The sequence below is a fragment of the Balaenoptera physalus genome, assembly GCF_965194825.1.
Source record: "Balaenoptera physalus genome assembly, chromosome: 5".
Lineage (NCBI taxonomy): Eukaryota > Metazoa > Chordata > Mammalia > Artiodactyla > Balaenopteridae > Balaenoptera > Balaenoptera physalus.
In genome coordinates, this window is record NC_138884.1 from 150,648,381 (window position 1) to 150,664,982 (window position 16,602).

The following is a 16,602-nucleotide window of genomic DNA, read 5'->3' on the forward strand; positions in this document are numbered from 1 at the left end:
AGTCACTGCTCCACCAGGGAAGTCCTTATCCCCTCTTTCTTGGATTTCCTTCCCATTTAGGTCACCGCAGAGCACTGAGTAGAGTTCCCTGAGCTATACAGTAGGTGCTCATTAGTTATCTATTTTATACATGGTACCAATAGCACACGATATCTTTGTTGACATGAATACAATACGGCAGAAGGATGTGCACGGCTAATCTTCTGCCACACGTTTCCAAGCGGCCCTCTAAGTAGATCTCGCTAAAATATGCCACAGCCAGGCTCCACCATGCAGATCACAGACACGCTCCCCAACATGGGGTTTTGTCAAACTATTGCTGATTGGATGGATAAAGTTGATCTCATTTTTAATTACATTTTGGGGATAACAGTGTGATTTAACATCTTTCATTCACTCAGCAAAATTTTTGAATACCCAGTATTTGCCATTATTTATGATTTATACATTTTAGGTGAATTTTCTGTTATTTACCATTCCATGTTTGTCATTTGCCATTTAACTCTATGATGTTCTAGATGTTTTCACCATACGTATTTATATAGTCAGCTCTGTCAGTGCTTCCTCGTTATGGTTTGTGTTTTCCCACTTCTTTGCATGCCTGGAAAATTTTCACTGGATGCCACACATTGTGACTTAGTTCACCCTGTCACTGCTGGATATTTTTGTTTTCCTAAATATACTCACTTTGTTCAGTATGTGATCAGGTTATTTAGAGACAGTTTGATTCTTTCCTGTCTTGTTTTTAAGCTTTGTTAGGTATCATCAGAGCCATGTTTAGTCTGAGGATAACTTTCCCCACAACCGAGGTTGTCCCTTCTTCTTATTCTCAGGGGTGCCTGCTGATCTGTAGCTTTTTCTGCTCTTCCTCTTGGGAGCATTCTCGTAAAAGGCGGAGACGTTGGATTGGGTAGGAAATCAAGACCCAACTTTATGAGGCCTATAAGAAACCCATGTGAAATATAAAGACACAAATAAGGGAAAAGTAAAAAGATGGAAAAAGAGAAGCCATGTTAATATTAATCAAAAGAAGCCTGGAGGGGCCACATCAATGTCAGACAGAGTAGATTTCAGAGCAAAGATTGTGACCAAGGGTGAAGACGGCCCTGTCCTAGTGAGAAAGGAGCCAGTTAATGAAGAGGACACCACAGTCCCAACCATTTCTACAAGTAATAACTGAGCTTCAAGACATGTGAGCAAAAACCGGTAGAACTTAGAAGAGAAACAGACAACCTGCAGGTTCGGGCGGTGACGCTCAGAAGGGCGCACAGACCTGAGCAAACTGCCAGCTGACCTGGCCGGCTGCTTCTACAGGCGCTTCAGATGGCAGCTCACAGGGCACTTACCAGGATGGACCTTATTCTACAGGCGCTTCAGATGGCAGCTCACAGGGCCCTTACCAGGATGGACCTTATTCTACAGGCGCTTCAGATGGCAGCTCACAGGGCACTTACCAGGATGGACCTTATTCTACAGGCGCTTCAGATGGCAGCTCACAGGGCACTTACCAGGATGGACCTTATTCTATGGGCGCTTCAGATGGCAGCTCACAGGGCACTTACCAGGATGGACCTTATTCTACGGGCACTTCAGATGGCAGCTCACAGGGCACTTACCAGGATGGACCTTATTCTACGGGCACTTCAGATGGCAGCTCACAGGGCACTTACCAGGATGGACCTTATTCTACAGGCACTTCAGATGGCAGCTCACAGGGCACTTACCAGGATGGACCTTACTCTTGGCCACAAAACCAGTCTCGATAAACGTAAAAGATTCCAGTCATTCAGAATGTGTTCTCTGTCCACACTGGGATGAAACAAGAAGTACATAACAGAGAGATACCTGGGAACTCCCCCCAGGTATTTGGAAACTGAACAACACACTTCTAAACAACCCATGGGGCCAAGAAGGGATCAAGAGGGAAATTAGAAATTATTGTAAACTGAATGGAAATTTTAAAAAGGTAATTTGTGGGATTCGGGAAAGTCATGTTTAGAGGGAAATTTATATCACTAAACACCTCAATAGAACTGAAGAAAAGTCTCAAATGATTAACTTCAACTTCTTTTTTTAAAAATATTTATTTATTTGTATTTTATTTGGCTGTGTCGGGTCTTAGTTGCGGCATGTGGGACCCAGTTCCCCAGCCAAGGATGGAACCCAGGCCCCCTGCACTAGGAGTGCAGAGTCCCAACCACTGGACCACCAGGAAAGTCCCTTAACTTCAACTTCTGACATCTGAAACTAGGAAAAGAAAATCAAATGAAACCCAAAATAAGTAGAAGAAAGGAAATAAAGATCAAAATAGAAATTAATGAAATGGGGGGTGGGGATGAAAAAAGTTAGTTAAGAAGATTAATAAAATTGGACTTGTATCCAGAATATATAAAGAACAATTACCATTCAATAATAAGATCAACAACCCAATCAAGAAACGGGCAGAAGGGGCTTCCCTAGTGGTGCAGTGGTTAAGAATCCACCTGCCAATGCAGGGGACACGGGTTCTAGCCCTGGTCCGGGAAGATCCCACATGCCACGGAGCAACTAAGCCCATGCGCCACAACTACTGAGCCTGTGCTCTAGAGCCCTCGAGCCACAACTACTGAAGCCCGCATGCCACAACTACTAAAGCCTGTGCGCCTAGGGTGCGTGCTCCACAACAAGAGAAAACATCGCAATGAGGAGCCCATGCACCACAACGAAGAGTAGCCCCCGCTCGCCGCAACTAGAGGAAGCCCATGCGCAGCAACGAAGACCCAACACAGCCAATAAGTAAATAAATAAATAAATAAAATAAATCTATTAAATATATATGTATATATCATGCACATGACTTTAAAAAAAAAAAGAAAGAAAGAAATGGGCAGAAGCTCAAGGAGGTGGACCATAGCCCTCAGCTCAAATTGGGAGATCGAGGTGGCAGGTCACAACAAGAGTATGACCTAGATGGGATGGGAGGGGATGAGAAGGGCACTGCATCCTCTGGGGTCCTCCTCCCCAAACCCATCACCCAGTCTAATCAAGAGAAAAACATCAGACAAATCCTAACTGAGAGACATACAAAATTCCCAAAAAGCACTCCTCAAAGCTGGCCAGGTCATCAAAAACAAGGAAAGTTTGAGAAATTGTCGCAGCCCAGAGGTGCCTAAGGAGATGTGATGACTGACGTATATGGTCCCTGGATGGGATCCCAGAACAGAGAGGGAACCTCAGGCAGACACTATGGAAATCAGTTAATAATAACGTTATTGACGTGGGCTCCTCGATTGTGACAGTTGCGCTACTCTAATGTTACGTGTTTGCGGGGCACGGGGGAACTCTCTGTACTGTCTTTCTTCATAATTTTTCTGTAAATCTAAGATTGTTGCAAAATAAAAAGTGCATTTTTGAAAGTGTGCAAACGATTTGAAAAGGGATTCCATCAAAAAAGATATAAAAATAGCTACTAAGCACATAAAAGATGCTTCACATCCCTGTTCAGGAGAGAAATGCAGCGGCTGCTTCACACCCCCCACGGTGGTTAGAACTTCAGGGACAGTTAGGCGCACATGTTGGCGGGAACGCGGGGAAATGGGAGCCCCCGTACACGCTGGTGGGAGTTTAAAATGGTACAGCTACTTTGGAAAACAGTTTGCCATACGACTCCGTGTCCACTCGTGGGTATCCCCCCGCGACAAATGAAGCAGGCACGCACACAAAGACTTGTCCATGCGGCTTTATCCACAAAGACCAAACTGGAAGCTCCCCAGTGTCCGTTACCGGTGACTGGACACACCCTCGGTGCTCTCCCTCGCAGCCCTAAAGGGAAGGAGCGGTGGGCACTCAGCAAAGATCACCTCGGGGAGCAGCCGGCCCCTTCCCATGCTGGCCGCCTGTGCTGTGACTGTGTTTATATAAGATTCTGGGGAGTGACCTGCAGGCACAGAGAGGAGACCAGAGGTCGTCTGCACGTGGTTTGGTGGGAGGAATTACACGGGGCCACCAGGAGCTTCGGGAGGACGGACGTGTCCAGTATCATGACTTTGGTGATGGCTCCATGGATATGCGTGTTTGTCTAATTGCGTGATTTATAGTATGGCCGCTACGCCTCCATTAAGCTGCTTTAAGATGGGCTGTGTTACCGAGGACGCCTGCCGTTGGGATGGTCAAGTGTGTGGACCACGGCGCCTGAGGCGGGTTCCAGGCAGGCTGGAGACAGCGAGAGCTTCAGCCCCTGCCCTCGTGCCTGCGGGGCGGCCCATCAGCTCAGCACCCTCCACCGGAGAGGAAGGGAGAGGCCGTGCCGGGACCCTGGGCGGGGGCTGGGAACAGGCGCACGGCCCCTGCCGCACCAGGCGGGCTGGGGGCCCGACAGCGTCGGCACATAACTGCTTTCTGATCGGGCCACCTTTGCCTCCCTAAAACGAACCTTTTCTGTAGAATTCTGTAAGAAATGCCAACCTTCAGTCCCATGTCTGGCTTAGCATTTGGCACTGCTGTTTCCGTGGGAGCCTGGCCCACCCCAGCCGAGTTTTGGCATCGTTCTTGTGCTGATTTCACAGAAATAGCCAGGAGGATTTCCTTCTTTTCCTCCCTTCCAAGAACATTCTAAACATCGTAGGAATTATCTGTTTCTTGACTGTTTGAAAGAATGCATCTGTGAATTCTTAGACACAGTTCTGAGTTTTTGACAACATTTTTTAGAAAATCTACTTCACGCAGGTTTTCAAGTGTATGGATAGAGTGTAAAGGTGTTATTTGATCACTCTAACGTCTAATGTCTAATGCAGCTGATTCTCCCTCATTTTTTCCTGAGTGCGCGTATCTTTGTGCCCTTTTCCCGTCCCCTCGACCCGAGCAGCCTGCCTGTCCACGTCCGCGGTGTTTGAAGCTCCGCCTCCTTAGGGCGGTGCCCTTGCTGTAGGCTGAGCTCGCCCTCCCCCCGCCCGCCCCAGGCCGGAGCCCAGGTGTGAGGCCCTACGGCCCCAGGGGTTTGCGGGCTGGCTGCCCCGAAGATCTCACTAGATCTTGCATCGCATCGAACTCAAGCTCCCAGAAATGCAGTGACTGTAGTTTCACCCGTGTTTTCTATCGCATAAGAGAAACTTCACGTCTGTAGGGTTGGGAGGAGGGCTCTTGTTCCCAGTTTCCCTGTTTGTCGTGCTGTCTGCTTTCCTGACACCATCAGACACTCGGTCTCATTCCTACTTTGAAAACATGTTGAGGTTGTCTCTGCAGTCTGACATTTTTTTGTGAGACATGGGATTATAAATCGATTTAAATTTTCTCTTTTCTTATTGTGATAAAACGTACATGACATAAAACTTGCCGTTTTAACTATTTTTGGGGGAGTGGGGCTGCATTGGGTCTTCGTTGCTGTGCACGGGCTTTCTCTAGTTGCGGCGAGCAGGGGCGACTCTTCGTTGCCGTGTGCGGGCTTCTTATTGTGGTGGCTTCTCGTTGTGGAGCACGGGCTCTAGGTGCGCGGGCTCAGTAGTTGTGGCTCGCGGGCTCTAGAGTGCAGGCTCACTAGTTGTGGCACACGGGCCTAGCTGCTCCGCGGCATGTGGGATCTTCCCAGACCAGGGCTCGAACCCATGTCCCCTGCACTGGCAGGCAGATTCTTAACCACTGCACCACCAGGGAAGTCCCTTAACTATTCTTAAGTGTACAGTTCAGTGGCATTAAGTACATTCACATTGCTGTGCAGCCATCAACATCTGTTTCCAGAACTTTTCAATCTTCCCAAACTGAGACTCTGTCCCCATGAAGCACTGACTCCCCCACCCCTGGCCCCCACCATCTACTTTCTGTCTCTTTGATTTTGCCTACTTTAGGGACCTTGTGTAAGTGGAATCGTACAGTATTTGTTCTTTTTTATCTGGCTTGTTTCCCTTAGCATGATATTTTTAAAGTTCACCTGCATTGTAGCACGTGTCAGAACTGCATTCCTTTTAAAGGCTGCATAGTATTCCATTGTATGGCCGGGCCACATTTTGTTTATCCGTCATCTGTCGGCGGGCGTTTGGGTTGTTTCTACCTTTGGGTTACTGTGAGGCTGCTGTTGTGAGCACGGGGCACGTGCATCTACTTTCGATTCTCTCAGTGTTCCTGCTTTCGGTTCTTTTGAGCTTATACCCAAAAGTGGATTTGCTGGATCCCATGGTAATTCTATATTTAATTTTTTGAGGAACCTCCATACTGCTTTCCACGCAGCTGCACCATTTTAAGTTCCCACCAGCAGTGCACAGGCCTCCGGTTTCTCCACATCCTGGCCGACACTTGTTCCCGGGGTTGGTTTTGGTTTGTCTGTGTTTTAAATAATGGCCATGATAATGACTGTGAGGTGAACCTCTTCGTGGTGTGGACGGACATTTCATTGCTCATTGTGAACATTCCATGAGTCTGAAAAGAACACAGGATTTTTTTTTAGGATCTAGGTTTGGCATGAACCTGGTTTGTAACCTGCCAATCTGTTTTCTGTCTTTAGATAATCATAAAAACGTACACAGCGTTTTTTTTCTCCTTGTCTGCACTCGGCCCTCGTAGCGTATGGTGGAGCCTCCCGCTCGCGGCCGCCTGGGACTCCCTGACATGGGGGCATCGTGGCCGCGTGGCCCTGTGCCCTAGAGGTCAGCTCGTCTCCAGCCATTTGCAGGGGCCGCAACCGAAACAAACAGGCCAAGTCAGCGGCCTCAGCAGGGGCTCCTCCAGGGACGGGTGTAGTTTATTGGGATGGATGTAGGGAGGGGCCGACGGGGTGGATGGGTGAGTGGATTCTGAATGCGCTTGAGTGTGATTGCGGCCCAACCCACTGCGAGCACACCCCCGCCCAGACTATGGGGGCACCTTCCTGGGCTCCCCAGCAATAGACATGGTCGCATTTAAAACATCTCCAGGGCTTCCCCGGTGGCGCAGTGGTTAAGAATCCACCTGCCAGTGCAGGGGACACGGGTTCGAGCCCTGGTCTGGGAAGATCCCACATGCCGCAGAGCAACTAAGCCCGTGCGCCATAACTACTGAGCCAGTGCTCTACAGCCCGCGCACCACAACTACTGAAGCCCATGCACCTAGAGCCCGTGCTCTGCAACAAGAGAAGCCACTGCAAAGAGAAGCCCGCGCACCGCAACAAAGAATAGCCTCCGCTTGCTGCAACTAGAGAAACCCCACATGCAGCAATGAAGACCCAACGCAGCTAAAAATAAATAAATAAAATGAATTTTTTTTTTAATTAAAAAAAAAAAAATCTCCAGTCAATGACCTTTTCACTGTTACTCTCCAGGTGTTTCCAGGACCCACAGCAGGGATGCCATTTCCCATCCATAAGGCACCTGGATCAGATCTCCTCTGACATTTATTCTGCCACGTGAACCCTAACTTTATCTAAACCCCCAAAAAAGAAAAAAGAAAGAATTGTTGGAGTTTCTGTTGGAAGCGTAACCCAGGTTGCGTACAATCATGTATTAACTCTGGAGGAACTGGCATCTTCATGACACTGAGCCAGCCCGTCAGGAACCTCAGGAGTCTGTGCAAAGCCGTCACATTTAAGGAGATGATATTTCCTACATGCACGTGCCATAGGTCTCTTTGTTAAATGTATTCCTATTTTCTACATTTATAATCATTGTAAATGGACCATTGTTTCCATTTATGTTTCTAGCTTGTTATTGATAGTATGAGGCAAATTTTAAAAATTAATATTTATCTATAAATATTGCACTTTGTCATTCTGCCACATTCCATCATTGGTTCTGGTTGGTTTTCACTGGAGTGTCATGAGTTTTTTAGGTATATGATCATGTCACTGGCAAAAGAGGTGGGTGCAGAGAGAGAGAGAATTTGATATCTCCTTTTATAGTATAATACCCCTTAATTTTTCTCCTTATGAAATTCAGTAGACCCTCCAAAACAATTTTTTAAAGGTAACAATGAAGTTCCTAAATTTTCTTTTTCTTCTTTAAAATTAAAGGCTATAATTTTTCCTCCAAAAACAGTTTTAGCCATGGATCCTAAGTTTAGACAGAAAGTGCTTATTTTTCTTTGCTTTCTAGAGTTTTTACAATTTCAGTTTTTATTTCCCCTTCAACTTAAGGATTAATTAGGGACATGTTTCTAAAAGTCAAACTTGTAAAGTTATGGGTTTGGTCGTCTTTTCATTATTTGTGATTTGACCGGGTGATGACTGGGGAAGATGGCCTGTATAACATCTCTCATTGCTCGTTTGTTAGGGTTTTAGATCAGTTTGGCTGTGATGTGATTGACGCCGGGTGAGCACTGCCTGGGTAAAGTGCGTTTCCCTGGGTTCTGACTGTTGCACGGCCCCTTGGCAACCCGCAGCCCCCCACCTGCCCTGGGCCCCAGGCAACCCTGACGTGTTTGCGGTCACCATACACTGATTTGCACTTCTGTTTACATTAAGTGAAATCATAGAATTTGTGCCTGGCTTTTTTCACTCAGCGTAAAGGTTTTGAGATTCCTCTACGCTGCCGAGAGCATCAGTGCCCTCGGGTGGACGGACCAGCCTTCGTGTGTCCGTTCACCTCCTGACGGGCGTTGAGGGGCCTCTCTTTTGGGCTCTTACAGATTGGGCTGCACAGGCCGTTCCCACTGCGTCTCCATGTCTCTGGGTAGATGCCGAGGAGTGGGATTGCGGTGGAGGTGCACGTTTAATTACAGGAAACCGTCAAACTGTCGTCCCAAGCGGCTACACCCCCGCCGTCCGGCCGGCCGCGGGCGAGGGTCCTGGGTCCTCCCGGCTTCCCAGCACGTGCTGTGCTTGGTCTTTCTCATCGCAGACACTCGTGTGGGCGCCTGGTGGTCTCGCTTTGTGAGTTCAGTTTGCACCCTCACGACCGAGCGTGTCGATCAGCTTTTTGTAAGAGCAGACACGTCTTTTCAGGTTCTTACTTGCCATCTGTATCTCTTCTCTGGTAAAATGTCTATTCAGATCTTCTGTTTTTAAAATCAGGTGGTTTGTGTTCTTGTCCTTGAGTTGTAAGAGTTCGTTATGTATTCTGGATATCAGAGTTTATCAGACGTATGGTCTGCAAATATATTCTCACAGTCTTGCCTTTTTTTTTTTTAACAGTGTCTTTTGAAGAACAAAAGTTTTTTGTTGATGAAGTCCAATTTATCAGTTTTTCTTTTAAGGCTCATGCTTTTTGTCACCTATGTAAGGAATCTTTGCCTAGGTCGAGGTCACAAATATTTTTCTTTTATGCTTTCTTCTAGAAGTTTTATAATTTTAGCTTTTCCATTAGGTCTATTACTGAGCTTTGTATAAGGTGTGAGGTTAAGGAAGACATTTTTGAGTTTGTGCGTTTGCGTAGGAATATCTCATTGTTTTAGTGCCGCTTGTGAAAAGACTATCCTTTCTTCACTGAACAATCTTTGCAACTTTGTCAAAAACTCACTTGACCATATATGGGTGGGTCTATTTCTGGACTGTCTATTCCATTCCGTGGGTCCACATGTCAATTCTCCTGTCAGTACCATACTGTCTGGATTATAGTAGACCTTGGAAGCAAGCAGGGTAAGTCCTCTAAAGTTGTTCTCCTTTTGCAAAATTATTTTGTCTATTCTAGGTCTTTTGCCATTTCCATATAAACTTTAGAATCAGCTGGTAAATTTGTTCAAAAAAGCCTATTTGCATTTTGTTTGGGATTGCACTGAATCCATAGATCAGTCTCGGGAAAACTGATCTCATAGCAATGCTGGGCCCATGAACATGGTGTATCTCTCTATTCGTTTAGGTCGTTTCAAATTTCTCTCAACAATTCTATAGTCTTAGGTAATACAGGCTTGCACATCTATTAACAATATAGCCATAGATTTTTATGTTTTTGTCAGCATTGCTAATGGAATTGTTTTTATTACTTTTCTTTTTAATAAATTTATTTAGTTATTTATTTATTTTTGGCTGCGTTGGGTCTTCGCTGCTGTGCACGGGCCCCCTCTAGTTGTGGCAAGCGGGGACCACTCATTGCGGTCGCCTCTCCCACTGCAAAGCACGGGCTCCAGGCACGTGGGCCTCAGCAGTTGTGGCTCTCAGGCTCCAGAGCGTAGTTGTGGCGCACAGGCCCCGCCACTCCACGGCTTGTGGGATCCTCCCGGACCAGGGATCGAACCCACATCCCCTGCATTGGCAGGCAGACTCTCAACCACTGTGCCACCAGCGAAGCCCTGGAATTGCTTTTAAATTTCATCTTCCAATTGTTAGCTGCTAATATATAACAATCCATTTGTTTGTTGTCTATTAATCTTGTGACCTTGCTAGATTCACTTATTTGTTCTAGTAGTGGTTTTATAGATTCCTTCGACTTTTCTGCACAGACGATATGTTGTTTGTTAACAAAGACAGTTTTACTTCTTCCTTTTCAATCTTCATGCCTTCTGTTTCTTTTCTTGTCTTAGTGCAATGGCCAGACCCTCCAGTACAAGGGGATTGGGAGCATCCTTTGCTCGTTACTGAGTTGAGGAAAGTGTTCAGTATTTCGCCACAGACTATGATGTTAGCTGAAGGGTTTGCTAAGGTTTTGTTTGTGGCTGAGTACATAATACATAGCTGTTAAATGTTTAAAACTCATTACTTGCCAAATATTCACTGAGCACCTACTATGTGCCAGGCACTGTTGCAGGTGTTGGGAGGACAGCCAGGCGCTGGTCAGGGTCCCTGCTCTCAAGGCGCTTACCTTCTGTTGGCAGAGACTGACACAAAGAAGCAAGCAAGCATATAGTGTCACTTCAGGTAACAAGACGGGCTATGTAGGACCATAAAGCTGGGTGATGGGACGGTGGGTGGTGAGGGCTGTTTTTCTTTGCCCACTTTATTTTGGGTTCATATTCAGATTGATAATCAATAAAAATTTGTGGCGTTACGTGAGAGTCTAGTTTCATGCTTCCCACAAAGGGCTCAATCACCCCAGGGAAATATGGCTCTCTTCTCCAGGGTTCTGAGGCCCCTCCTGTCACTGGCCACGTGTCCGAGCCCCATGTCTGTGTGTCTGCAGGCAGTCTGTCCACTCGGTGACTCTGCCTCCCTCCCCTGCAGAACTGCACGCTGTATCCCACGCATGGCAGCCCCTGGCGGGTTCACCTCCTCTGCGTCTCCCTGCGGTGTCTCCTGACCAGGGGCCTTCGCATTTCTTTATGCAACACTCTTCACTTGCCAATTGTCACAGAATTTCCTTTCTAGCTCTTGAGAGTCTGAGTGCGATTGCACAGATCTGTGACTCAGTTTGTGGAGAACAGACATTACATTACGGAGTCTCCCCATCCATAAGCATGACAAGTATCTTTCTTTACTTAGGTGTTTTTTAGTTTTTCATTAAATTTCATAATTTTTCCCATAGTTTTATTTCAAGTTTAAAAAGTATTTTTCTCTTTTAAAAAATTGACTTTAGTCTAAATGCAACATGGTACCCTGGATTGGATCCTGGAACAGAAAAAGGACATTAGTGGAAAAAGTGGTGACATCTGAATACAGCCTGCGGTTTGGCTGACAGCACAGTGTAGGTTATTTTCGCTTTGATGAACGTACCAGGGTTAACACGGGGTGATGGTGGCCACTGGCGTTCAGGAGCCCTTGGACTACCTGCGTGACTCTTCTGTAAACCTAAAATTATTTCAAAATGAAGTTTTAGAGATCAGCTTTAACTTACGTACTGTTTAAATGGACATCGTTTCCATCACGTATGAGGTAGCGTAATCGGATGCAGCCAAGGTGGTGAATGCTGAGAAGGGTTTTGACCACAGGGGCCACCAGTGCACACAAGGAGTCCCAGGAAAACCTGTCTAGAAAGACCCTGGGTTGGGAGCAAGTAGGAGGCGGTTCGGGAATTCAGCGCAAGGAAGAACGGCAGGTGCAAAGGCCCGAAGGTAGGGACGTCGCAGCCCCTCACTCCACGTCGCCGCCCGCCCCGCCTCCCGCACCGCGGGCCTGCAGAGAAATCTGAGCACCTTCATCTCCTACAGGGTCGGGGTGGGTATTACGTCAGGGAGGGAGGAGGACCGGGGGGCCGTGGACGGAGGGACTGGGCAGAGCTGCGGCAGCGGAGGCCAGGGCAGGCCCAGGCCAGCCCCTGTTCACCGTCCACAGGCCGGGGTGCGGGCAGACCCCGTCTCCTCCTGTGCGGGCACCCCGCGGACGCTGTTCTAGAAAGCTCTCTCTAGCTGTTGGGTTTCTGCGTAACCCGCACCCCGCACCCAAGTGTGGGACCTGCTCCAGCGTTAGAAAGGTGCCGCCACCTCCTCCTGCACTGAGGTCGTCCCCGGGGCTTTGTCTGACTGTCAAGGAGGGCTGGGACCCCCGCCCCCGCCCCGGCGCTCCCCTCCCCGCTAGTCACCGGCAAGCTGAGGCTGCGAGAAGGGCCAGGGCGGGGGGGGGGTCAGCCCCTGTGCCCACACCCCTACGTGGCCGGCGCGGCCGGCTGCGGGAACCCCGCCTGGGATTCGGGAGGCTTGGGCTGCGGCTGGCGGTCCAGCCTTGGGCACCGTGTGGGGACGGTGCGGGGGCCGCGTGCGGAGGCGGGGTCGGGTGAAGGGCGGGGGCCGCGGGGGAGGGCCCGCAGCGTCCGTGCCGATTTTGGTGCCGGGCATCCACACCGCGGTAGAGTGAGCATTGGTGCCCCGCCCCGGCCGTGGAGAGACCATCCCGCCTCCAGCGTCCGCTCCGCGTGCTGGGGTAGCTCCCCCCGGGCCCTCTCTGCCTCCTGGGGGCCAGCGCAGCGCTCTGGTGGGGGCAGGGCCAGGCCCCTGGTCCGGGGTGGGGCTCCTGGTGTGCAGAGCTCAGCACACAGCGGGTGCCCAGTGAACGCCTGTTGGATCACTAGGCCCGGAGCCCGCACAGCTCGTTGGAGGAGCAGGTCTGGGGACCTAGACCACCCAGGCAGGGAGGCCCCTCCAGCCCCCACCCCAGCCTCCACCCACTTTCCCTCTTGGGACAGAGATGTAGACGAGACTGGTTCACCCACCTCTGCCTTAGGATGCCAGGACTTTCCGGGGGGAGAAAGAGCTATCGGTCACTCTCACTTTAGCGTGAACGAGCTCGTTCAAGGGGGGAGATTTGCGTGAAAGCTGCCTGCCGAAGCTGTGGGGGGCCCCCCCGGCCAGGGAGGCTGGGAAGGTTGCAGCTGCTAACGGACTGGGGCTCGCTCCTGCTTCCCCCACCGCCTGCCGGGGACGGCAGCCCCAGGGGCGGGGAGATGCCGGCCCCTCGTCCAGGGAGCGATGAGACAGTGTATCAGCAGCCCTGCTCGTGACCAGTTTCCTTGAGCCACTGGCTTGAAATCTCCTTTGCAGAATTCTGCAGATGTGGGTGGAAACTGACGCGAGGCTCTTGGTTTTCTGTTAGTGTCTGTATCTGCGCCGACGGCCGAGCCCCGTCCAGGCGGGCTCCCCGTCCCTACAGCCTGTGGTGGCCACTACCCTGCGACCCTGTAGTAGTTTCGGCAGCTAGGAAGGCCCACGTGGTGCAGGCATGGCCCGGCCCGACGGAGGTCCAGTTTTCAGCCCAGAGCACTCAACCAGAAGTTGCCGCCTTCCCACCAAATGGCTCCCTCTGCCCACACGGGGGGAGGGGGTCACTCCCGAGGAACCGGCAGATGCAGCATTGGTGCAGGTGTCTGCAGGGCAGGGAGTCTCTCCAGGTTCCGTGCAGCACGGACCTGTGCAGCCTCAGAACAGAACAGGAGTCCCTGGAGCGCGGAGGACAGCGCAGTGGAGACTCCGAGAGAAGCGGGCAGGACAGAGCCGGGCCTCGAAGCCAGGGCGGGGAAGGGGGCACCCCTGGATATGGGTGTAGAGGGGTGGTGGTGTCAGCACCCACCTACCCACCTCGCGGCTTGTTCCCGAGGCGTGGACTCAACTAGCCTTGGGCCGCGCTTGGGAGGGACCATCACGGGATGAGAGGACAGAGGCAGGACCTGCAGAGACCGGTGGCTGGAGAGGCGGGGGACAGGACGGCGGGCACAGGGCAGCAACCCGGCCCGGGGTCCCCTCAGGAGCGTGGCTGGTTCCCAGGGGGTGTGCAGGGGTGACGGGGCGTTGGCTTCACGCCTGTCGGCCGTGTGTGGGTGTGTGCGGGGCGCTTCTGGGGGACTGGCCGCAGGGGCTGAGATCGGCTGATCCGCAGCGCTAGCCACTGCACTCCCTTCCCCATGATGCCCGTGCATCCGGGTGCAGCGGGGCTGGGGCCGCCGCGGGCCAGGACCACGCTCTGAGGCTGTAATTATGCATCTCTGTCGCGGGGGCCGAGCCGGAGAGAGCATCCGGGGAGGTGTTTGTTGTCGCCTGTGAATCAGGAGCTCACGAGGAAAGTGGGGCTGGCGAGGCAGAGAAATTATGGCCTTGGTGCTGCCACATGCAGCTGCCAGCAGTTCTGGGCCAAGGCCGGCGCCCAGCCCTACACAGTGGCCGAGAGCCCGCCAGACGCCTGTCGCCTGTCCCCCGCGCCTCAGCCCACACAGCCGTGCGCTCAGCCATGCTGCCACCTCGAGAGGCTGAGCCTCTGCTGCATTCCGGGCCCAGAGCAGACACACACGCACACACACACACAGCCACCCACAGACACCGTCGGACACACACGCTCCACCCCCGGAGCTCACACAGACGCACCGCCGCACACACAGCCGCAGCACAGAGGCCTGCGTGTGCAGTTGAGCCCCCCTTACAAGCACAGCCTGAGGCTGCTGCCCTGCTGCGTGGGGGAGCTGGGCGGGATGGGAGTGGGGCCGGGAGAGGGCGGGCCTGGCCTGACTCCTGCCTTCCTGTGCCAGGGGCCACCAAGGACATGGGGAAGATGCTCGGGGGTGACGAGGAGAAGGACCCCGACGCCGCCAAGAGGGAGGAGGAGCGGCAGGAAGCGCTGCGGCAAGAGGAGGCGGAGCGCAAGGCCAAGTGCGCCAGGATGGAGGCGGAGCGCGAGGCCATGCGCCAGGGCATCCGCGACAAGGTGGGCGCGAGGACGAGGACGGCCCCTGCGCCGCGCGGACCGGGTGCTGCCAGACGAGGGCCTCCGGCTGCCCCTCCCTCCTTGCGGCTCTGGGACAGACCTTGGGGGTGGTCCAGTGGGAGGGGAACAGGCAGCTGAGGGCACCGCACCCCGGGGTCCACGTCTGCCTCACGGGCTCACCGGGACTGGGGCCCACTCTGTGGGGCCCCAAGTCCTTCCTGGCCCTGACGGCAGGGACCCGGTCCCGTCCTCCCGGGCTCCTTAGACGGGGTCAGCCCTAACCCAGCCCTTCCTGTTGCTGAGCCCCGGGACTGCCCCAAAGGACCCGGAGGGCAGGCCCGCCCGGAGGGGAGGGGCAGGGCAGTCAGGGGCTGGCCCACAGGCAGGCCCTGGGTGGGTGAGTCGTCATGGGCGGGGGAGGCACCTCACCACCCCTGGGTGGACCTCGGACAGGGTGTTGGGGGAGCGGGTCTGTGAGCTGTGAGGTCTGGCTGGGGGCTGGCTGCAAGCTGGAGGCCACGACCTTTTCCAGAACCATCTGGGCGACCTTCCCCTCTGTGTGAGGGCAGTGAGAGCATCGTCCCAGGTGCAGAAACCGAGGCCCAGAGCAGGGGCGGGTGTATGAGGCTGAGTCGGCAGCTAGGCCACGGGTGGGCTGTGCCCCAGGGGCATGTCCACTGCCCAGCCTCAGTTGCCCATCCAGCGCCTGGGTCAGAAGCGCTGGAGAGGCCGGGAGAGGGCAAGTGTGGGGCAGCAGCTCTGGCCTTGTCCGAGGTGGGCTGGGCTGGGCGCCAGGTGGAGGAGAGGAGCCCTCCCTAGGAGCCCAGGGCGTCCCTGAGCCACGTGGCCTCCCAAGGTCCACACCATCTCGGGGCTCGCCCGCCACCCTTGGCCCGGCACAGGCCAGGCCCCTCCATCGAAGGTGCTCGATTCCAGTCACTGGGTCCTGGAGCCCAGGTGGGGAACTCAGTTTGGGGGATGCTGCTTCGCTTGCTTCTGTCCTGGCCCCTCACCCCGACACCCCGTCTCTGGGCCCGAGGGAAGCGCTCCCAGACATTGGGGATGAAATCTGTGGGTAGGGGGCCAGGTGGGGGGCGGTCGGGCCTCCCGAGGGCATCTCCACAGTCCCCAGCCCTAGGGGGACCAGCCAAGATGTCCGGGCTTCGGGGCGGGACGGCTCAGACCGCAGAACCCTCCCACCTACTTGGTGTCTCAGCACCTCAGCCTGACGCAGAAGCTGAGCGGGGGCACAGGCGGGGCGCCTGCAGGTCTCTGAGGGGTCCCCCACATTGATGGGGGCGTGGGGGCCACTCACCCTGATGTCCCCCCACTGATCACTGGACACCTTTCCTGGGACCTGCAGAAAGTTCGAGTTGATTTTGCTGGGATGGCAGCTCGTGAGCTCCCCACCCCCAGGACCAGCCCTGCTGCCGTCCTGAGTTGAGGACTCGAGGCTTTTTGAGCTGTTTGCGGAAGAGCCAGGAAGTGCGCACCATGGATCAGGCAGCAGAGACAGCCAGACCCCACTCAGGCTGTGCTGGGGGACAGCAGCGTAGCCCTCCGGAAATGGAGGACAGGGCTGGGGGGAGTCAGAGGATAGAGAGACAGAGACAGAGATACAGACAGAAACAGAGAGGCAGAGAGAAAGGGAGACAGAGACAGACTGAGAG

At 52.7% G+C, this 16,602-nt stretch overlaps 1 protein-coding gene across 3 annotated transcripts in view; it reads left to right on the plus strand.

Moving 5' to 3' along the window:
* Positions 1-16,602, plus strand: part of CPLX1 (complexin 1) — a 39,816-nt gene that overhangs the window by 15,788 nt on the left and 7,426 nt on the right. For all 3 annotated transcript variants that reach the window (XM_082462399.1, XM_082462397.1, XM_082462398.1), the window contains one exon: positions 14,757-14,932. In XM_082462399.1, coding sequence (XP_082318525.1) covers positions 14,771-14,932 — 162 coding nt within the window. In that variant the 5' untranslated portion in view covers positions 14,757-14,770. The remainder of the gene's footprint in view (positions 1-14,756; positions 14,933-16,602) is intronic.